This window comes from Canis lupus, chromosome 10 (assembly GCF_011100685.1).
Source record: "Canis lupus familiaris isolate Mischka breed German Shepherd chromosome 10, alternate assembly UU_Cfam_GSD_1.0, whole genome shotgun sequence".
Lineage (NCBI taxonomy): Eukaryota > Metazoa > Chordata > Mammalia > Carnivora > Canidae > Canis > Canis lupus.
In genome coordinates, this window is record NC_049231.1 from 11885544 (window position 1) to 11910039 (window position 24496).

Below are 24496 nucleotides of genomic sequence, written 5' to 3' on the forward strand. Positions count from 1 at the left end.
GGTAGGGGCATCTAGGTGGTTTAGTCAGGTTAAACCTCTGCCTTGGCTCAGGTGGTGATCCCAGAGTGCTTGGATTGAGTCCCGCAGGGGATTCCCTGCTCAGCGGGGAGTCTGCTTCTCCCTTTCCTTTTTTTCCTCCTCCCCTGTTCGTTCTCTCTAAATAAATAAACATAAATAAATACATAAATAAAATATATATTTTTAAAGATTTTATTTATTTCTTCATGAGAGACACACAGACATACGTGAGAGAGAGAGGCAGAGACACAGGCAGAGGGAGAAGCAGGCTCCATGTAGGGAGCCCGATGTGGGACTCGATCCCAGGTCCCCAGGATCACGCCCTGGACTGAAGGTGGCACTAAACCGCTGAGCCACTGGGGCTGCCTCATAAATAAAATCTTAATAAAGGTCAAAGTCATCTCATCAACTTCAGACTAGTAGTGGAACATTGTTAGTGACTGGGAACTCGGTTCTTTTTAGAAGATGAAGTCTGTTTTATTCTCACAGACTTCTGGGGTTTGGTCCAGTTTCTGTTTTCAGGAGCAAGGAGCAAGTTAATTCTATTATTCCATGAGCAGAAAGAAATTTGATGACAGCTGACTCTTTCTGCTCTGCTTTTCCTTACTGCTAAATAACTCTTTTCTTCAAAACTAACTTTCCCTGGTTTCTGCAGTCTTACCAATTAGACACTGTTTCTTATCCCATCTCACCTTGAATCATTCTGTTCCCTAGGCTTTTGTGATGGCACAGTCTTGAAGATTTTCTTTTGGGTTCTTGGACGGTGCCTGTCCAGTCTCTTTTGTGGACTTCCCCTTCCTCTGAAGTTCTCTTAAATACTGGTATTTGAGTTTCTGTAGGTCTTACTTTTCTTCTCATTGGGCACTCTCATCTTGTCTCATACCTTGCATCCGTAAGTTGATGACCTAGATTTATATCTCCAACTCAGATCTTTTTCCCACCTCCGTACCTGTATTTCTGTTTGCCTGTTGCCTATTCCCAGATGGATATCTCAAAGGCATCACAATGCATTCAAAACTGGGCTTACCTACTTCTCTAAGCCTTGTGTCCTTCCTGTGTTGCCCAGCCCAGCTCAGTAAATGTACATTCCTTGAGTCTTGCTTTCTTCCCCGTTTAATCAGTCATCAAGTATTATTAATGCTAAATTTTATGTTTTGCTCTAATCCATCTTCCTCCTTTTTCATTGTTTACTACCCTAATTCAGACCCACCCCACAATTTTTATGACTGCAACAGCCTCCAAACCTGTAATAACTATAAGAAGTTGTTGGTGGTGGTGTTTTTAAGCTTACCTATGAGGAAACATAGATTCAGAGAGGTTAAATATGAATTCAGATTTCTGTTGCCCTAAAACCCATGATATTTTCATTCTGTCATGCTGCCTTCTGGCATTATCAGAGATTGATACTGCCTTCTGCTGGAGGCATTTAGAATGCTAAAAACAAGACCTTTCATTTTAGATTCTGATATGGCATACTAAAATATATTAAGACAGCAGAGCTGTTGTAGGCCATTTATCAACTATATGAGAATTAAAATCTTGCCTTAGCTGCATTATGCCTTACATATCGCAGGATTCATAGTTTCAGAGATTTCACATTTGTAATTTGCATGTAGAAAATATTTAAGACTTTGACAAGAATGTTACACGTAACCTAATTAAATGAGACTAATATTCTTTGTAGCTAACTGTTGAATTAGGTTCACAGATTTCTTTTTGAAAAAGTAAAGTAGATAGCTTTTCAGCCAGTACTGGTGGAAAAAATATTGTGAAAGTGAGACAGGGTAAAACATCTTAAAAATTCTCACTGTTTTCTATAGACATTTGTTTTCTCCACATTTGCCTTTAAAAAAGAAATATTCTCACCATTGCTTTAAAATTATATTTTATCTAAGTTGTGCTAAAAGGGAATATCCCCAGTGATTTTAGCTGTACTTTTGAAGATAGTTCTTCAGAATTACCTTGACCTTGGATGATTGATATCCTGAGGTTAAGATCAAGACTAAAGGAAAACAAACCATAAAACAGTACACACTGTTTTTGTTAAAAGTGGTAGACAGGGAAAGTATTCTAAATTTGGCTTTTAGTAAAACTTTGATTAATTTTTTCACTTCATTTCTCCACTTGAAGAATGAAGAAAATAGTTCCTAGCAGTCTACACTGAAAGATTTCTCTAGACAAATATTTATCAAGACTCAAAAGAACACTGGGTTTTGTACTCTCTGAAATCCTGTCACTTGATGGTAACTATCTTCTAGCATCTGAGAAGGAGCAGAGAAAAAAAAATTTTTTTTAAAGATTTTATTTATCTATTCATGAGAGACACACACAGAAAGAGAGAGGCAGAGACACAGGCAGAGGAAGAAGCAGATTCCATGCAGGGAGCTCGACGTGGGACTCGATCCCGAGACTCCAGGATCATGCCCTGGGCCGAAGGGAGGCACTAAACTGCTGAGCCACCCAGGGATCCCCGAAAACAAATTTTCTTAACATAATTCCCTTCATGTTATTTGTAATGAGTTGATAGTTTTCATTGTATAATATACTTCATTGATTCTAAGAGACTTTTTCCAATTTTATTTATAGAAATTTAGGCCTACTTACAATCAATGTGTAAGTACAAGTATGTCTTAGTTCAACTGGCAACTTCTTTTCTTACTGGTGTATAAATTATTAGCCTTGAAATCAGTTGTGTCTTAGCTTTGATGAAAAACAATGTGTATCTCCATTGGTATTCAAAGTAATAACAACAGCAGTCATACATTGTTATTGTGGCCTCAATACCTGAGGATCACTTTTGGTCACCTTTATTTTCTTAAACATAACTATGACTAGAAAGTAAGCACATAAGCCTTTTGATGCTTAAAATTGCTGTAATGAAGCTCATGAAGTAAATATCATATATTTTAACATAAAATATTCCATTGTCTGAGTACAGGGCTGTATTTTGCACCTATTCTTAATATGTTTAGTTGTCTGATTATAGAGTTCACAAGAATTCAAGAGTAAAAAAGAATGCACATGCATGTTTAAATGACAGTTCTAGGACCTGCTGTACTATCAACTGAGAATAAGGGTGACCATAAAAAAATAATTTAAAAACTTTTAAAAAAATGACATAAAACCCAGAACTGGCCATATAGTGCTATTTCAGTAGGGACAGACAGCCTGATACAAATAAATCACCCTGATTACAGCTTGGAAGAAATTCTGTCAAAATGTGGTCTCTCTGATTCCACTGGCATTTCCTCTAAGGGACAAAATGTATTTTATTTTTTCATTTTTGAGTGAGAAACATTTGTTATTGATTAATTTCCCCCTCTTATTGCTTATTAGAGTTTTAGAACATATTTTGCCCTGAAAATATCTGAATAATAACTTTTGTGATACCTTTCAGATATTCTGAAATAAGGTTTCAGATATTTCAGATATCTGAAATAGAGACCCCGTGGTCTCTAGATCCTGATCATCCTGGAGTGACATTTTTAGGCCTTAGGGCTAAGAATTGAGCACAGGTTGTAAGAAGGTGCTAGAGAAGGAAAAAGAGGAGAAATACCTAAAGAGCATAACATGGTACTAAAAGTGTTCCAAAAGCTTTCAGTGGGCAGTTGTGCACCAGATGTCCAACTGCATTTCTATTATTTTTTTAAAGAATTTATTTATTTAATCTGTGTTCCACCAACTGAGCTAATCAGGCACCCCCAACTGCATTATCTTTGTAATAAACCCAAGCTATGTATCTCCACAAAGTCTTAGTATTACAGGAGCCTTTCAGGACATTGCCCTAAGACATGAATTCTGAGCATAACTTTGCTGGCTGTGAGCACCTTTAGCCTCAAAGTGGATGTTAAGTTCTGTGTATTGGCAGGTTTCCAGCATTTACTAATTAGGTTATGCCTACTTAAATACTCCTGGCAATTTCCCTTGGCCACTGCATTCTTCACACTCTGCCCTAACCTGTTTTGTATGCAGTCTGCCTTTGGGCTCTGCTCAGACATTTATAGCTTTTCTTTCAAAAGAAGTTTTTAATAAAGTATTGATTTGTATATTCTTTAGCTAATAATTTATTGTTGATTATAAAAGCAGTTTACACTGTAGAAAATATAAAGAGAAAAATTTGCTCTTCATCCTACCAATGGTGAACCAATGTTAATATTTTAGTGTGTTTTAGTCTAGTCTCTTTTTCTGGGTATATGTATTGCGTGTAGGGGTGGGAAAGAGAAAAATAAGTGTGAATGTTATTTTTAAAAATGAGAAGCCTCTTATATTTGCTACTGGGCACAGAGAGTAATTTTTAATGTAAGCTTTTTGTTTTCAGAACAATTTTAGAGTCATAGAAAAGTTGGAAAGATAGTACAGAAATTTTCCTGTGCCCTTTACCTGGCCTTCCCTAATGCGAATTTTATGTAACTATGGTACATATTTCCAAACTAAGAAATTAACACTGGCACAATACTATGAACTACAGATTTTATTTGGATTACCCTAGGTTATCCACTGATGTCCCTTTTCTGTTCCAGAATCCAATCCAGGATACCATATTGCATTTTATAAGAATAGTTTTCTTCTTTGTTTCCGCTTAACTTTATACCACAAACATTTTTTTTTATCATTAAGTGTTCGTTAACAGTGCTTATTAATGGCCCCATAAAAGTTCATCAAATGGATAGATGTACTCTGATGTAAATATTTCTGGTTACCTTTGTGTGTTGGGTGGCATTTGTGAGGTTGAGGAGTGTTAAGAAACACACATATCAACCATTTTTATTAGTGGTGTCCTTCAATCAGGTAATTTTAATGCTAGGTTATAACAGTAATTTTTTAATGCATTGCTTCAAAAGTAGAAAATAATCACGTTTATTTTCCTTTGAGAATATGTTTAAGAGCATTTTAGATTGAGTTAAATGCTGAAACTGATGAGCTATTCATGAAGCAATTTGTTTTGAGGGTTATTTAGAGTTGCTTGGCATTTGCCTAACCTTACTTTAGGCAGATTGTGTGTACGTTTTATATACACGTGCCAATATTTAGCCTTTTGAATACGAATCTAGTACTAGCATGATACCCACCTGTGTTTGGAAATTCAGATTTATGATATATTCTACTTATATACTTAAATATTCGGTTTTGAAAATTACCACTTTATTTCCTTCTCTGATATCCTTCATTAATGTTTATTTAGTTCTAGGATAAGTATATAATAGAAAAAGCAAAGATACCTATAGAGATTTTTTTTTTTAAGATTTTATTTATTTATTCATGAGAGACACAGAGAGAGAGAGGCAGAGACACAGGCAGAGAGAGAAGCAGGCTCCATGCAGGGAGCCCAACGTGGGACTCTATCCTGGGTCCCCAGGATCAGGCCCTCGGCTGAAGGCGGCGCTAAACCGCTGAGCCACCTGGGCTGCCCCTATAGAGATTTTCTTGCATGTCTTGTATTATTTTGTGGATATTTACAGCTTGATTGATACTGAATGTGTTTCATATTTAACATGAAGTTTGAAGTTAGAGTGGCTTGTGTTTACTGTTTTGTTGTTTTACAGAATTAAGCCAGATGCTTATTAAGAACTATTTGGTGTACCTACTAAGCAAAATATAAATTCATACTTAGGTTTTACTGCTGTTGCTCAGTTCGATAAAGCCTCATAGGTTAAATATTTATTATGTTAGAGTTCAGTCTGGGCTAGTGGACTATTGTCTATTAGGAAACTTATAAACTAGAGGTTTATTATGAGGATTAAGCAATCATTTGTTAATTTGACACAGTTGTATGAGTTAACATATAGAAATGCCCGAGTTGAAGAATATGAACCTGGAATTCTAATATGCAGTTCTTACAGAAAATTGAATGCATCATCTCCATAAGATCAAATATATTTATTTCAATTTTCAGAGTTAATGATAAATGTTTTCTGGAGAATGCCTGTACTTTCTTACTGCTATCTTACATGTCTTCTTTCTGTGGTGCAGGCTATGGGTTTTTAGTGGAGTGAGTTACGTGATCTGTCACATAGAATGTTCATCACTTTGATGTTGCTGGAGGGCAGTATTTGATTTCCTTGTACATATTTTTATATCACAACATAAAGTACTAAACTAAGAGTTTCTTTGAGAGTTCCCAAGGTTGATGATATTTTTTTTCCTATGATTGAAGGTGTTGGGATTGTTGCCCATTGGGGCTAATTACATTATTGAGTTAGCTAAGGCAGAGTGACTCATCTGCTGAGTTTGCACATCTGTAGTTGTCTTTTTATTTCTTAGGTCAGAGATATGGACACTCAGACTTAATTGTATAAATTTCATCACCAGTGTTTCTAGGTACAAGTATATTTCAAGGTTATAGATGACTCCAGGATTGAATTATGACCAGTATAATTAAGATAGAGTGGTGTTTTATATCATCCTCCATTTGAATTTCTCTTGTTTTATTTTTAGCAAGGCATTTCAGTACCATTTTCTGAGTATTTGCTAAGTGCACACATATAATTGTTGATAGGTAGATAAATGGTAAAGATATAGCTATATAGATTATTTCATTTCATTCTTAAAGCCAAAATGTATGATTGAAAGGAATTTCTTCAAATTCAATGTGAAATATGAGGTTAAAGTGGGTAACTTTTTTTTAGGTCTGGAAGGAGTAGCTGAGATTTAGATCAGCATCCGTTAGTGACACACATTGCAGGCAGGTCCAAAGGCTGTTGGGAGAATGCTTATGTTTATAGATAGGTGCTGTGACTGATAGGTTAGGCTTTGGGCATCATAGACTGTAAAATACCATTAATTGTATTCTTAGGAATTAAAAGTTCTCCTTGTATGGATCCTAGATTCTTTTCCTCTATAGGACAGTATTGTGGTAAGACATTAGTGTCATCTTTAAGATTATAGGGGAGAATGGGAACTGTGGAAGTGCAAACTACCCCTTCATGAAATGGCATGATCCTGTCTTCCTACCTATCTCTTAATATTTTCCCATGCATACACTGCATTCCAGCTGTAAGGAATTACTTGCTGTGTCTGGAGCAGGCCATGTCCTTTTATGCTTCTGTGCTTTTGCATGTACTCTTCTTGATCTGGGTTGCCCTTGCCCTCGCAAACTCCCCTCAGTCTTTTAGGACTTGACTTAGAGGTTACCTTTCTCAGGAGGCTTCCTGTCATTTGTCTTTCCTTCTGCTGTGAAATAGATGTTCTGATTACACTGGCCTTTGGGCTTGTAACCCAATCATGTTTTCATTTTCTTGTCTGCCTCTCTCACTAAACAGTAAATTCCTTGATATCAGGGGATATGTGTGTTTCTTATTTCTAGCAATTAACTCAGTGCCTGGCAAAGAGAGTTGGTGCTCAGAATATGCTTGTTGAATACTTCAGTGTGAAGATGGAGAAGTGAATGAACTCAATTTTTTATTCTTTTATTCTCTCAATATTGATAACTTTACAAATCATTGTTATGTACTAAGTAATTTTTGCTGTCTTAAGTAAAATGGCTATATCTGAAATAAGGAAATGTTACTTTGCTAATATTTTAGATTTATCCACAGGAAAATGAATTGATAACAGTTTAAATATACATAAGTATGTGCTTAATTTTTCTTGATCATGCTGGTTTTACTTATCTCTTACAGAGAAAACAGAAATGAGAGGAATCTGGTTTAAATTGCAGTACCAGGAATTTAGATTAGACATAAAGAGTTTCCAGAAAATAAAGTACCAGATATTGAAGTGTGTAAGTAATGTAATTGATTTTTTGAAGAGTTTAAAAAGGAGGGTGGTGGTTAGATGGTTATGAATTGCAAAGTGACTCACCAACATAGTCCCTAGTAAAAGAAGAAACCTTAAGGAAGAAACATCTACTTAGAAATATGCAGATACTACCATATTCATGGATAGATGCTTAAAAGATAGTTGGGTACTTTTTTGGTTTTGTGTGTTTGTGTTTGGTTCAGATTTTCAGCTAACACGAAACAATATTGCAGGTTACTCTACACAGAAAAGGCTCTGGTTTTGGTGACTAGCAGACTATACAGAGAAATCTCTTCTCTTAGCTTGTTTTTTGTTTGTTTCTTAATTCTTCCTCAGGATAGGGCAGCCCAGGTGGCTCAGCAGGTTTAGCGCCGCCTTCAGCCCAGGGTGTGATCCTAGAAACCAGGGATCGAGTCCCATGTCGGGCTCCCTGCATGGAGCCTGCTTCTCCCTCTGCCTGTGTCTCTGCCTCTCTGTGTGTGTGTGTCTCTAATAAATAAATAAAATCTTTTAAAAAAAGATTCTTCTTCAGGATAATATACATAATACAAAATCCTTAGCAATGCTAAGAATAAGCAGAAAACGAACACATACCAATAGCCAGTCAGACCATTGACCTAAAAGAACAAGGTTTTTAAATGTCATTCTCCTGATTGTTTTAATGTGATTGAATGTGGCAGTGAGCTGGGCCCCAAATTTAGAGTTACATTGCTGTGCTTCTAACTATAGAGATTCTGTCCTGACTACATTTGAACAGAACTACTGTAGTAGGAGCCAAGTTCACCCTCAGTGCTAGTGAACTGAAAGAGCAAATATACCTTCCTAAGCACCAAATTTATAATCACACTCATGAATAGAGTTCAGTGTTCTCTTTGCTTGTCATTCTGCAAGAATCATATTGGAATAATTTAAGACAGCTTTACTAAATTTATTAATGTAACTCTTGTTATGAGGATAGTGCTTAAGTTTTAGGCTTCTGTGCTTATAGTGCAAAAGGCTCCTTTGTAATACAAGAGACAGGATTTTACCTGTAGCGGTGATATAATAATTCCTTGTCTTCTTAAATGCTATATATTTTTCTAAATGTTTTGATAACTAGAATTTATTTGGTTTTTACCATAACTCTGTGAACTCTAGGTATCCTAATCTTGTAAATGAGGGCATTTAGGCACAGAAAGGTTGACTGACCGCCATCTAAAACATTGTTTTAAGATAAATTACTGTTATTATTTCAGTGGCTAACATTTACTAATTGCTTACTATTTACAAGGCACTGTTTTAAGCTTTTTATATATATTAATTAATAAGAGCTTGGGCTTTGGAGTCAGATTTGGATTTAATTCAGCTCTTCCTCTGATCAGCTGTTGACCTTGGGAAAGTGACCTAATTTCTTCAAGCCTTGGTTTCCTCATTTGGAACACAGAAATAACGATAGTACCTACCACATAGGTGGTTTTACAGATTGACATAATCCAACTGAATCTATGTCTAGTGTACAGTGAAGGCTTTAAAACCAGCTTGCTATTGAAAAATAAGATGTTAATAGATAATATTTAGTATAATTTTTAGCTTCTTGATAATTTTCCTGGTAAATCATTGTATTCTTCTGGATTATGGAGTAGTGGTTGATCTGATATAGGATGCCTATTTTACAAAGTAACATCCATGTTACAACAAAATTATAACTCCATACAATGTCTATAACTACCTCTTTCCTCTCATTACCTCCAAATCCGCCTTCTGCTAGTGGGGAGAAACCAAAGACAGTTAAGAAGTCATGGATAGTCTCTAACGCATTCATGTTTCAGAGTCAAATGCAGGACACCAATGGTCCACTGGATTATGTTCATTCTAGGAGTGCTGTGATATATCAGGTATCTGGAATTCAGAATGAGTTTTTGTATAGAAAGCATCCTTTTGAGTGAGGCGCATAAAGTCTTTCAATCTCTGATACAACTGACATGCTGAATATATGCATTGAAAAACAGTAGAAGCTAGAAGAAACTTCATAGTACTTTGGCAGTGCTGATAATCAAGAAATTAAAATGATAAAACTGAATATATATTGATACTCATAAAGTATAGGGGAATAGGAAGTATCAGTAATCCGTCTCCCCACCTAGGCAACAACTGCCTGGGCAGAATCTTGCATGACTGTTTGGTACTCTAGACTTATTGAAGACTTGCATCTACCAGAAGGCCTGGACACAAATTGTGATTAATTTCAATCAATCTCAGCTCTTGGAACAGCTACCCATCTTTTCCTCCCAGCCCTGTGCAGCTTACACACAGCTAGCCTTAGAGAGCCAAGATAGGCAAAAAAGATCGTCTTTCCGAATGTCAGGGATTTGTGCTTGGGTTACTGATTGCTACTTCTGATCACAGAGGTGCACACAAGAAGTGGTAGCCACCCATTGTTGTACCTTCCCCCACTGTTGCAAATCCCTTCTCTCCATCTAAAGTGACTTCTAGAACACCTAAAGGGCTAGCACCTTCTTCTGCCCCATTCATTTTTCTCTTTTTCCCCTTTTGGGAAGCAGACATTAAGGACTACAACATTCAAAAACAACTGCATATACAGGGAAAATTCAGAGGTGACCACATATCCCCAGGAAAAGACCTAGGGAAGATCTGAAAAGACAAGACCTTATGTTTACATGTCAGACTGTTAACACAGAGACAGCCTACAACAATTAAAAAAAAAATTAAAATAGTGACAAAAAACAGCAAAGGGAAGAAGGAGGAGAGAATCTGCGAGATTGATTGTATTCTTAGATTAAAATGTCCATTTATAACAAAAAAATCATAAAACAGACAAATAAGAAAGTATGGTCCATTAAAATAAACAGAAATTGCCCCTCAAAAAATCCTGATGATGACATATTACAGAAAGATGAGAAGAGTGGTCTTAAAGATGCTCAGAGAACTAAAGGAAAACGTGGAAAACAATAAAGAGAAATTGAATAGAAATTCTGGAGCTGAAAAGTACAATAACTAAAATGAAAAAATGAGGAATAGAAAGAAAACAGACTGAAGAAAAATGAACAGTCTGAGAGACCTGGGGGACACAGTGAAGTGGAACAACATACATACTATTGGAGTGCTAGGAGGAGAAGTAAGAAAGGAGCAGAGAGTTTTTGAAGAAATATCCCAATTTCCCAAATTTGATGAAAGATGCAAATATAAACATCCAAGGAGCTCTTTGCACTCTAAGTAATATTAACTCTGTCTTTAGTTTAGGTCATGGTCCCAGGGGCCTGGGATCGAGCCCTGCTCGGTGGGAAGACTGTTTCTCCCTCTCCCTCTACCACACTGCCTGCTTGTTCTCTCTTTCTCTGTCTAATAAATAAATGAAATCTAAAAAGAAAAAAAGCTACAGACCAATATTCCTTATTTTTTGGTAATATTTTATTTTTAAGTAATCTCTACACCCACATGGGGCTCAAACTTATTAACAGCCGAGATTGAGCCACATGCTCCACTGACTGAGCCAGCCAGATGTTCCCTAATATCTCTTATGAATTTTGACGCAAACATCCTCAGTAAAATACCAGCAAAGCAAATCCAGCCACATATTAAAAAGATTATATACCATGACAAAGCGGGATTTATTTTTGGAATGCAAGGGTGGTACAACATAGAAAAGTCAAGCAATGTAATACACCACATTCATGAAATGAAGGAAAAACTCCACATGATCTCAGTTGATGCAGAAAAGGCATTTGACAAAATTCAATATTTTTTTGTCATAGGAACATTAAAAAGACGAGGAATAGAAGAAAACTGTCTCAACATAATTAAAGCCATCTATGAAAAATCCACAGTGATCACACTCAGTAGTGAAAGACTGAAAGCTTTTCCTCTAGGATTGGAAAAAGGCAAGGATGCCGCTTTCATTACTTTTACTCAACATAGTACTGGAAGTTCCAGCCAGAGCAGCTAGGCAAGAAAGAGAAATAAAAGGCATCCACACTGTAAAGGAAGAAGTAAAATTATCTGTTTGCAGGTGATACGATCTTATATGTACTGAAAGATTCTACAAAAAAATTTTTTTTAAACTAGTAAACGAATTCATCAAAGTAGTAGTTTACAAAGTCAGTATGCAAAAATTAGTTACACTTCTCTCCACTAACAATGAATAACTGAAAGCAGATTACAAAAAACTGTTCCATTTACAGTAGCATCACAAAGAATAAAATACTTTGTAGGACTTAAGTTAACCAAGGGGTGAAAGACTTGTACAATAAAATCTGCAAAACGTTGCTGAAAGAAATTAAAGAAGACATAACTAAATGCACGCCATGTTCATGGATTAGATGTAATATTGTTAAAACGTTGGTGCTATTCAAAGAGCTCTGCAGATTCAATGCAACCCCTATCAAAATCCCAATGATGTTTTTTTCAAAAATAGAGAAACCTATCCTAAAATTTATGTAGAATCTCAAGAGAACCCCTAAAAGCCAAAACATTTTTTTTTCCAAAACAAAAAAAGAATAGCAAAACTAGATGACTCACACTTCCAGATTTCAAAATTTACTACAAAGCCACAGTAATCAAAACAGTATGGTACTGGCATAAAGACAGGCTTACAGGCCAGTGGAATAGAAGAATAGAGAATCCAGAAACAAACCCTCACATATGTGGTCAACTAAATTTTGACACAAGTGCCAATTCCATTCAATGGTGAAAGGGCAATATTTGTAACAAATGGTGCTGGGGAAACTGGATATCCATATGTGAAAGAATGAACTTGGAACCTCCTCTAACACATAAAAATTAACTCAAAATGGATCAAAGACCTAAATATAACATGTAAAACAATACAGTTTCTACAAGAAAACATTAAACAGAAGCTTCACAACTTTGGATTTGGCAGTGCTTTCCTGGGTATGACACCAGAAGCCTAGGCAACAAATAAAAAATAGACAGATTGGACTTTACAAAAAATAAAAATTTCTGTACATTAAAAAACACTATTCAACAGACTGAAAATAGCAGCCCACAGATTGGGAGAAAATATTTGTGAACCATATATTTGATAAGGGATAATATCCAGAATATATAGAGAACTTCTCAAAGTCCAAAACAAAAGAATATCCCAACTCAAAAATGGGCCAAGGACTTGAATAGACATTTCTCAAAGGAGATATATGAATGATTAATAAGCACATGAAAAGATGCTCAAGATCATTAATTATTAGGGAAATGCAAATCAAAGCTACATTAAGATACCACCTCACACCCATTATGATGGCGAATACCAACAAACAAAAACAGAAAGCATGTTGGTGAGAATGTGGAAAAGTTGAATTCTTGTGCACTGCTCATGGGAATATAAATGATGCAGCTGCTGTGTAAAACAGTATGGCAGTTCCTAAAAAAAAAAATTGGATTAACCATGTGTTCAGCAATATCATTTCTGGATCTATATTCAAGAGAATTGAAAGCAGGATCTCAAAGAGATATTTGTATATTCATGTTCACAGCTGCATCATTACAGTAGCCAAAAGATGGATAAATGTCCATCAGTAGATGAATGGATAAGCAAAATTTGGTGTGTGTGTGTGTGTGCATATACACACACATACATAAATGGAAAACTGTACAACTTTTAAGAGGAAATTTTGATACCTGTTACAACATGGATGAGCTTTAAAGACATTATGCCTAGTGAAATAAGGCAGGCACAAAAAGGTAAATACTGTATAATCCCATTTATATGAGTGAGGTACCTAGAATAGTCAAACTCATAAAAACAGAAAGTAGAATGGTGGTTGCCAGGATTAGCTGGGAGGGGAAATGAGGCGGCTAATGGGTACAGAGTTTCAATTTTGTAAAATTAAGTTCTGGATGGTGATTGCACCACAGTATTTGAATAATTAACACAGCCGAACTGTGTGCTTAAAAATAGGTAGGATGGTAAATTTTATGTCTTTTACTTAAAGAAAATTAGGAAAAGAGAAAAAGTCTAAAGATGGGACAATAAAAAGTTTTCAGAGATTTTGTTGATTGCTTTTTAATATTTTCAAGAGCTGTGTAGGTTGGTACACTGATTCTTTAAGGTTTCATTTCAAAACTTAGGACTTCTCCTTGTTTTAGGGTTATGGAAGGATCACTCTCACGTCTTTTAATAATATTTACTATGATTAAACCTATTCCAGGATGGGAGTTTTGAGATGCTTATAAATGGAGTGAATAAAAAGAGGAAGAGAGATTTTCCTGAGTTAACTGGCTAGCTAACATCTCTCAGAAGAGAGAGATGAATAAACAATACGTATTCATTGAAGAGAAACAATTTTATGTTGGAATCAGCTAGATTATTTTATGAGCCAAAGACAAAGCATAATATATATTAAGCTTCTGGAGGAAGGAAAAGTGTGCTAAGGCAGAGGCACTGGGTTGCTGCTCACTCTAGCATCGGGTGTAGCAGCAGCTTTTGAGGGGTGCAAGGGACCACCTGGCCAGACTGCTTATTTAGTATTGGTTTGAAGTCCAGAATTGAAAATTTTGTTTGCCTGTGGGTTCATGATTTGGAAATGTTCATTTTGGATATCAGTCGTTTGTTAACTCTAGTTAACGCATAGATTAAAACGGGACTATTTGCAAACCGCAACACCTGATACAGTGCAGTTACTCAGTAAATGTTAGTGCCCATCTTTGACTTTGACTTTTTCTGTGTTGTGAAAAGGGAATAGATTGGCCAGAAATTCTCCAAAAGTATATGGAAACCTCTTGAAACCCTGGATTATAATTTATTGGTATAAGGTATATCATTATCCTGTGTCAGTATGGCATGCTCATTTATATCAACTGTTTCCTGATGCCTGACTCCTGATTTGGTTCTGGAGGGGTCTTGTAGATTAGCAGGGGACCACAGGTGGACTTCTAGAGAGTCTGTTCTTGGGAGGAGCAATGGTGAGGTTTAAGAAAAGTGACTGGAGGTGGAGAATTAGCCTGCTGCTGGGTGAGATTAGAACTGGAAAGGAACTCCGGAGGTGGTTTAGTCTGACGTTACATTTTCTGGCTGAGGAGATAGCGAAGTGATTTGTCCCATGTAGGTAGCTCTAGTGGAGAAGCCAGAGTCAACGGCTTCTGAAGGTTCTGATATCCAAGAATCATAGAACTTAGACTATAGCATTTTTACCTGTGAATGATAACCTTTACATGCCATATTCATCTTAAAATAAATCTTTTTATAATAAATCTTATATATTAATCAAGTTTTCTTATATTTTTGTGTTTATTGAAATAGGTTAACTGAACTAACAGTGCTACCAAAAGTCTCATAAGGAAAATCCTTGTTTTAAGAGAAATAAGAAATTCTTGTCTTTTTTGTTTCTAGGTTAAGTCAGCAAACAAAGAAAACATGGTATTTTGAAGTATGATTAAACTCCTGATGCTGCAGAAGAGGCTAAGAATATTAATGGCCAGATCTAGGTAAGTTGAGGTTTACCTATAGGGGAAAAATAAAAAAATTTTAAGTTCACAAATTATATTCTTTTAAACAAGAGATTTTTAGTTAGGTTTTCTTGAATGCAATCATGTTGCCTCCTGACTTGCTGTCACCTTCAAAGAATAAGGACATATGGCTTTAATTAAACTAAGGCAGTGTTTACGAATTTAAAAATATTCAGCCAACTTGCTGCAGTATTACTCTTCCGAAACAGCAGCTCCCTTCTGTTCTCACATGTACCCTCGGTTACTTCCCTGTGTCACTTTCTGAGGGAGCATGGTGATGTTTGTGCTGAGTTACGGATTCGGTTGGTAAGATGGTGAAGGCCTATGGTTTCTCAAGTGTTTACAGTATTAGTGCACGTTATTAGGTCTTACACAACTCAGAGGTGGTCTTCAAATACTAATCTGGTGGTCATAGCTGCAGAATATTTAGTATCTTGCCTTTCCCCTTGCCTAGGAGTTTGTGGTTCAGGAGGAGGATTCAGTGATGTGGATGAGACCACATTAAAAAGTCTCCTTCTGGGGTTCCCCAGGATGGCTCAGCAGTTTAGCGCCTGCCTTTGGCCCAGGGCATGATCCCGGAGTTCCAGGATCGAGTTCCACATAGGACTCCCTTCATGGATCCTGCTTCTCCCTCTGCCTGTGTCTCTGCCTCTCTCTCTCTCTCTGTCTCATGAATAAATAAATAAAATCTTAAAAAAAAAAAAAGTCTCCTTCTGTGCTGGAAGATTGACCACAGCTTCCCATTGTTCCAGCTGTTTCAGTCTCTCGTTCCTACTAAACCGATTATTCAACCTTACAGAGGCCTCCTGTTCCTTTTTGCCTCATTTCCCTCCATTTCATCAGGCCTCTCCTCTTTATTTCTGTCCTGACCAGACCTGATGATCCATCCCTTCAAACCCCCATATTGCCAATGTCCTTTAATTACTTTGTCCCCTTATCCTCTGACCCTGGGTCACTTGAACGATCTGCCCTCTGAACTGCTGAGTGCTGCTGCAAAAACAGCATCATCTTCCTCTCTAGCCTCTGCTGAGCTCTCAGGGCAGCCTCCTTAATCAGCCTGCAACCTTTCTTGAGAAGACCCTCAGGGAATAATCCTACCATTTCTACAAGTTCTCATTCTGCAAACTTGCCTTCTATTTCACAGAGGAAATTTAGGATGACAGATGTTACCTGCTTTAGCTTCTCTACTATGTTCCACCCATCTTTATTTTCTTCCATCTCTTGTCAGAGGACAGGGCATTCCTACTTCTGGGGGCAAACTTCTCATTCTGAGCCCTGCAATTCCTCTTCTCCAGTCTCTCCTTCTGTCTCAATCCATCATGTAGCACATTTTTTTCCTTTTGTTTTTTCTTAAAAATTTTAATCTTTCTTGACCTACTGATCACAACCTACACAAATCTATGTCATCTAAAAACAAATAACTTTTTGAAACCATGTCTGTCTATACCATAGTACTCTGTCCTTTCCCTTCTGAACCTGTTCTTGAAAGAGCAGTTTCCATTCTCTGGGGGCCTACTTCCTTATCTTTTGTTTGTTCACTTGAGTTTGGTTTCGGCCTCCAACAGTCTGCTTCCACCATGAATGGCACCCTCCTTCTTGACACTTTCTTTTTTCAGTTGGTACGATTTTGGTTATTTTTTTCCTCCTCCACGTCTTCCCTCTACTCTAGTACTTCACATTTCCTAGAATTGGAATTGAAACTCCCCAGAATTTTAACTGTAGACCCCGCTTTGTGCTGTCCTTGGGCAGTGTTTTCTGTTTTATGGCTTCAAATACCAAGTGTATATCAATATTTTCCCTCCTTCCTCAAATCCATGCTCTTGTATTTTACTCTCTTTGCATATCTCCATTTGGTTGTTCTCTAGAATCTCAACTTACCATGTCTAAAACTGAAATAACCACCATCACTTACACTTGAAGACTGCCATGGTGTTTTCTGTCCCAGGCAATGGAACTGGCACCCTTCATCTGCCACACTGGAAATTGCCCCTTCCTTCCTGTCTGCCTAGCCAACTACTCCATGCTGCTGACTCGTCTCCCTGAATGTTTTAAAAATTCATCTTTTTTTACTTTATTCCTACTATTGCCATTCTGGTTTTAGGTCTGTAGCATATTTCATTTTTCCATCTTCTCAAACTGGTTTTTCTTCTCTGCACTGAACTGCCACTGAAATTTATTCTGCGGGGGAAGTATTTAAAATGAAGTCCCGAGCACCTCCACTTTTCTGCTTCAAATTCTTCCCTGGCTTTCCATCATGTGTAAGATAAAATTTATTCTCCTTTAGTATGGCAAACAAGGCTTTGGGGTCACATATTAGGCTTTTCACTAATTGCTGTTGCCCTGAATTGAAATATTCAGTGCAGACAGCTTTCAAGTAGGTGCACCACTATCCATATATCCCTGACAACACAGGAGGTGCTGTCCTAACAGGTAGCCTGTGAAGGTGGCAAGTAGAAGAATGATTTTCTAGGGGTGCCTGGCCCGCTCAGTTGGTGGAGTGTGTGGCTCTTGATCTCGGAGTTGTGAGTTCAAGCCCCATGTTGGGTATAGAGATTACTTAAAAAAATCTTTAAAACAAAACAGAAAAAGAAGACTGATTCTGTACTCCTTTTGAGAAATAGTTTAAGAACAGTCCTTTGAGGCACCAGCTTTTGAGGTAGAAGCTATACTTAGCTCTTTATGTTCAGGAGCAGGTCAGTGGTGAAGATGGATGTGTAATTTCAAGACGACTTTGTTTCTGTCATTTGTCCCTCTACTTAAAAAAATGTTTTAAATATTCTTTCGCCTCTTTCTCATCCCATATTTTATTAAGTATTTTCAGACATTCCTTGTTTTCTTGCACTTTGCTTTATTGTGCTTTGCAAATACTGTGATTTTTACAAATTGAAAGTTTGTGGCAACTGTGCTTTGAGCGAGTCTGTCAACACCGTTTTTCCAACAGCATTTGCTCACTTTGTGTCTCTGTTTCACATTTTGGTAATTCTCACAATATTTTAAACTTTTTCATTACTATTTTGTTAAGATGATCTGGGATCAGTGATAATGACTTACTGAAAGCTTAGATGATGGTTAGCATTTTTAGCAATAAAGTATTTTTTAATTGAGGTACATACATTGTTTTGTTAGACACATTGCTGTTGCTTAGACTTGGTAAGCATCACTTTTATATGCACTGAGAAACCAAAAAATTGATCTGACTCACTTTATTGCAACACTTGCTTTTTTGCAGTGGTCTGGAAGCAAACCTGCAATATCTCCAACGTATTAATTTTTTTAAATACAACATTTATGGGCCATGGGGTATATTAGGTGGTATGCTTTGTGCCCTAGGAAATTGAGAAGGTTCCTATCTTCAGGGAAATCATAGTGAAGTGAATGTTGAGACAAATACGTATTACAATAGGATGTGATAAATGCCATGGTAGAGTCATGTCATCTGACCGTGAAGACACTGGATGCCATCTAGCTTCCAAGTTAGTTGGGGTGCCAGATGGCTACCTCATTGTTCAGGTCCCTTTACGTGGTTTGGCCCCAGCTGGTATCACAGCCTACCCTGTACTCCAGTCATATCAGGACACCCCACTTCCTTCTGAATGCAGTGCTACCTTTCCTGATGTTTCCTGACCTTTGTCTTTGTTTTCTTTGTACTCTTATCTGTCTCAAGTATCTACTTCTATTTTTGGCCCAGTGCACTGTTTCTTTTCACCTTTTTGAATACCAGCTCCAGCAAAGCTTCCTGCCCTGCTAACCCGGAAAGTTATGTGGTCCCTTTTCTGTGCCCACAGAACTCTTCTCATATTTTCATTTTCATTTATTAATCGTAATACGTTATTTGTGTACATCTCTGTCTCTCCTTTTAGATTCCTGACTCTTCAGAGGTACCTACTGTGACTCAGTCATCTTTATGCCATGTTATTTAACTGGCACATTACCCAGAGCGAACTAGCAATACAAATCTTAATTAACTTTACTATTTTATTTATCACTTCTTTTGATTTGTGCACTAGTATACCTTTTCATCTGCTTAATACTTAGACCTGCCAGCATTCTTTCCCTTTGCTTAGTACAGTTCAGTTCATTCAGCTCCCAAGAGACGTAGAACACCTACTGTGTGGAAGGTAATATGTTAGGCCTGGGGAATGCAGAGCTGAATGAGGTCTGTCCCTGCTTGAGAAGGAGCTTACAGTGGAGGGAGAATGATAGTTGAATAAACAGATGATCTATCACAGTTTCGACTGAGTAAACAATGTGAAGAATGCTGTGGTACTGGGAAGCCCAGGGTGCCTTGGGGGATACATGAGAAGTGTAACTCTCTCAGTTGCTTGGAATCAGAGAGGTTTCCCTGAAGGAGCTGTACCCTTGGATCTTGAGGGGCATGGGACAGTGTGGGAGGACAAGCTGCTCTGGGGGAACCGTCCAGTGTTTTGGTAGGGCCTGAAGCAGAGTCAGAGAATTCAGACTAGATCTACCGCCCGGTTCGAGATTGTGAAGAATCTCACACCATGCTGACAAGCTTCGAATTTTTTCCTGGAGGTAGCAAAGAAGCACTGAAGAGTTTTAGGCAAGTTTTATCAGATTTATGGTTTTTAATATTTAGTAGCTTTTTGCCCCTCCTTCCCTTCCCCTTTTCCAAATACTGTCACATTCATTCTGATTCCTTCCCTTTTTGGTAAGTGATGTTTTGAATTTTTCCTTTGTTTGTTCACGTGGAGTTTTCCTGAATACTTACTGTCACCTATGACCTATTATCTCTAAACTTGTGTGGGAACGAGGGATTAGACAGGCACGCTCTATCCATTTTGCCAGTATTCCCTACATTAAGTTACTCCTTGATTGTTGGGTTGTTTTTTTCTCCTAATGAACTATTCCAAATTTGTTTTTGTGTCTTATTTTGCTTGGTGAGGTACATAAAGGATACACTACAGGGAGTAATAAGAATCAAAATGCCTTCCAGCCTTGAAGTCCATCATCCCTTTGGAACTGCATTAAGAGAGGGACATGAAATTTCTGATAAATCATTAAGGATTAATTCTATGAATGACTTTATTTAAATAGTGCTACATATGAAATGAGACCTTAGTTGGTTTGGTTCTTTTAAAAGATAACCTAAAAATAGGCAGACCTTTGCAAATTAAACTGAAAATTTGAGATTTCTGTGACGTCGACCTCACAAAATTATTTTCCTTGTCACTGAGCAAAATTTACCAGCTGAATGTGTGAAATCTAGCTCAGTCCTGTACCTTCTTGGGCCTAATTTTCCTCATCAAAATAATGCAGGACTTGTGTTAGGTGATTTCTAGAGTCTTTTTCTGTTTTATGGTTTTTGTATCCTACATTTAATAATTTTTTCCAAATTATCTTTCATGTAGCGCTCACATGGTCTTCTGAAGAAGCCATGGGTAGCTGTTGTAGCTGTCCAGATAAAGACACTGTCCCAGATAACCATCGGAACAAGTTTAAGGTTAGTAAAACTGGTTGAGTTTATATCTCTCACTGCCTAGTTGGATGTTCTTTTTCTTCACATGATATATCATACTTCCTCACTTTTATCTCTAGACACTTCTATTTCTTTTTATGTCCACTCTGCCTTTTCTTGTTTTAACAAATGTTGACAATATGTTCTTGCTGACGTAATGGAATCCTCTTTTGCTCTCCCTTTGGTCCTCTATATCCAATTAGCCATATAGTTCTAGTATTTTTTTTTTTTTAATGCCATTTTATAGGTGCCTCTTCAATCTGGTCACCACCTCCCAGTCATTGCTTCATACCTGGATAATTTCCTAGCTGAACTGTACCTCGAGTCAGTCATCTTTGTGATCCATCCTGCAGTTGACATCATATTAATCTTACTCTTTCATCATTCTAAAACTTCCGGTGTTCTGTTGCCTAGAGTACAGATGCTCCATTTCTTACCTATCCACAGCCATTTAGTGTCTCTCATAGTCTGACCTCAGATTATTATAAATCATAGCCTCTGGGTCACACAGAACTAGGTGTAAGTCGACAGCCTGTTGCTTTGTAGCTTTGTGACCTTGGGCAGGTTGTGTTGTCACTATGTGTTTGTTCCAGTTTTGTGCACTACAGTGGTTACCTGTGGTTTAGGATTGTTACAAGGATTAAATGGGAAAAATATGTGGAAAGCCCTCTGCCAGCCCCAGTTCTAAGTATTACCTACTCCTCATAGTCTCTGGCCATTTGCAGAAACTCAGCAGTACGAGGCCTCCCCTTCTGTGAACGCCGTGCCAGTCGTCTTGGTCTCTGAAACATACCTTCTTCATCGCTGCTGCAGCACTGCATCTCCAGATAGGCCCTACAACCCCTGACCCCACCAGTTCTCTCCGGGGGCTCAGCCAAAGTCTCTCCTCTTCTCGTGTGCAGGCTTCTCCAGCCACCCTACCTGCCTCTTGCAGCCTCTATTGCACCCATTCGTCAATTGCTCACGTATAGCTTCATGTTGTTGACTTCATATTTGTATATCTTACATCCTCACTGGGAGTGTGAGCTTCTTGTGGACAGAACCAGGTATCACACTGCTGCATAGTCCAAGCCTGACACACACCTTGGTTGATGAAAGAACTAACAAAGGAGCGAATAACTGAACCAAATCAGCAACAATGCATGTTACTAATTGGTGAATTACGTGTATGTTTGTCAAGTGGGAACATTAGGTAAGCTCTAATTAAACGTTCTTTTTTAGGTCATTAATGTGGATGATGATGGGAATGAGTTAGGTTCTGGCATAATGGAACTTACAGACACAGAACTGATTTTATACACTCGCAAACGTGACTCGGTAAAATGGCACTACCTCTGCCTGCGACGCTATGGCTATGATTCAAATCTCTTTTCTTTTGAAAGTGGCCGGAGATGTCAAACTGGACAAGGTAGGTAGAGCCTTTAATTTTTTTTTCCTTCAAACATTAGCACATTTGAAAACTGATCTTTCAGTTTTTTCACAGACGTTTAAATTAATACTTTGCTTTTCTCCTGATAGAAAAAAAAATCCCCAAATTAGTAGATCATTAAGAAAGAGATATGTAAACTGTATATTCATTTACCAGGCATTTATCAAGTACATTTTCTATGCCTAGAATTTTGACTCCTAGTATTAACTTGAAGCTTTTCAGTATATGATTAGCTCCAGTACATTGGGTATGTATCTGTATTGTTATAACTTTTTGGGGAAAGAACCTAACCTTTGGACTCTTTATTGTTAAAGCTTTTTGTATCTTTATTGTTACAACTTTTTGGGGGAAAACACTTAACCTTTGGACTCAAACAGAGTGGTTTGGCTTTTTGCTACCTACTGCTTGAAAGGCGGGGGCAAGTTACATGCTCTCTATAGAACATCAGGTATCTTCTCTATCAGAGAGGAATGCTAATCCCTACTTTACGGAACTGTTGTAATAATTAAAAAAGGTAAGGATTGTAAACCATGGAGCAGGGGACTGTCAAATTGTAAAGGATCACCTTGCTAATGGTGATTTGGGCTCCCCCTGCTGTTGAACAGCAGACCAAAGTAAGTGTTGAGATCTCGTTTTCATCTGCCTCGTTTTGGGCCATCTCTCTTTAGACGTATGAAAATTATTCTGTGAATTTCCTTTTGGGTTTATGTTTTGAAACCGTGAATACCATTAATTTATCAGACATTTATAAAAGGCCTTTCTTCCTGTCAGTGCATAGAATGCTTTACGGTTTTGTTCTTTGACAGGTATCTCTTGTAGCTTTTTTAAAACTGTAGCTACCATTTTCCCCTTCTCTTTTATATTTGCAGGAATCTTTGCCTTTAAGTGTGCCCGTGCAGAAGAATTATTTAACATGTTGCAAGAGATTATGCAAAATAATAGTATAAATGTGGTGGAAGAGCCAGTTGTAGAAAGGAATAATCATCAGACAGAATTGGAAGTCCCCAGAACACCTCGAACACCTACAAGTAAGTGCCAGTTTTCCCTCTTGTATTTTGAATAATAGACATTTAAAAACTATGAATTATGGATATTTAATCTGTAACATTTTAGAAATCACCATTGGCTAACATAAATGTAATGGTTGTTTTTTAAAAAAAAAAACTACTGTGAGAGCTATAATTATAAACACTTCTAATATTTTAAGTAGGAAAACGTTACAAGTTCTATATTAGCTAAAGGGTGAATGGAAAGTTGGAGTGGAAGGGGAGTGTCGTTTGTGCTCTGGTTTCTCTTGTCTTACCAGAAGCACTTTGCTTACTCCTCTCAGTGCAGATTCCATTCTCTTTCATTTTTATCTCTCTGTCTTGTCCCCATATTTTACTTTTCTTCTTTAACCAATAAACCATAACTCAGCTCCAGGGTTTGCTGCTCAGAATTTACCTAATGGATATCCCCGATATCCCTCATTTGGAGATGCTTCATCCCATCCCTCAAGCAGACATCCTTCTGTGGGAAGTGCACGCCTGCCTTCAGTAGGTGAAGAATCTACACATCCTTTGCTTGTAGCGGAGGAGCAAGTAAGCATATACTTCTGTCTAATGGGATAATGGATTGTGTGGAGTTAAAACGTTACTGTGCTGATACATGAAAATTGTAGTCTGTCTGAATTTTAACTTTCATTATTTGTTTATGACTTATAGTGAAGAATCAGAGGAAACAGCATATATTTTCTAACATATGCAAAATAGGTGTAGCATCACAATAGTCTGGGCTCACAGGAAAGGGTTATCTATAAATAAATACAGATATAACTAAATAGTTCCTCTTATGGGACGCCTGGGTGGCTCAGTGGTTTGGTGCCTGCCTTCGGCCCAGGGCGTGATCCTGGAGTCCCGGGATCCAGTCCCAATTGGGCTCCCTGCAGGGTGCCTGCTTCTCCCTCTGTCTGTGTCTCTGCCCCTCTCTCTCTGTGTGTCTCTCGTGAATAGATAAATAAATAAATCTTTAAAAAAAAAAAAATAGTTCCTGTTATAATAACCTCCAATGGATTTGGAAGTGATACTGCTTTTTATATTAGTGGATTACTAGCAGGAAGGTAGATTTTTGTTGTCAGTGTTTTTATGAAGCTATTTGATGATTCTGACTTGTATTTTTCATTGGTGGAATGAAGTTATTGGTTGAACATTGTCTATATATTAATTAGTTATTCTTTTGTAAACCAAAAGGTCACATATCATGAAGAAGTTTTTTACTATTTTAATCTGTTTCTTTGTGTTCTTTACGTGATAAATGAATTTTTATGTTAGTTACTATAATTATACCTCCCTCAGATTTTGCATTTTATTTTTTAATTTTTTCAAATTTTATGTATAGTC

General features: G+C 37.3%; 1 protein-coding gene and 1 long non-coding RNA gene across 8 annotated transcripts in view; one reads left to right on the plus strand and one right to left on the minus strand.

Moving 5' to 3' along the window:
- FRS2 (fibroblast growth factor receptor substrate 2) overlaps positions 1-24496 on the plus strand; it is a 110550-nt gene that overhangs the window by 79492 nt on the left and 6562 nt on the right. For 2 of the 7 annotated variants that reach the window (XM_038549982.1, XM_038549981.1), the window contains 6 exons: positions 7638-7738; positions 15098-15192; positions 20583-20674; positions 21911-22097; positions 22988-23146; positions 23535-23698. In XM_038549982.1, the coding sequence (XP_038405910.1) occupies positions 20609-20674; positions 21911-22097; positions 22988-23146; positions 23535-23698 (576 nt within the window). In that variant the 5' untranslated portion in view covers positions 7638-7738; positions 15098-15192; positions 20583-20608. Of the gene's footprint in view, positions 1-7637; positions 7739-15097; positions 15193-20582; positions 20675-21414; positions 21736-21910; positions 22098-22987; positions 23147-23534; positions 23699-24496 lie in introns of all 7 variants that reach the window. The other 5 variants (XM_038549984.1, XM_038549983.1, XM_038549985.1 and 2 more) reach the window with 4 other exon arrangements.
- LOC111097593 overlaps positions 1-24496 on the minus strand; it is a 41920-nt gene that overhangs the window by 6717 nt on the left and 10707 nt on the right. The window lies entirely within an intron of this gene.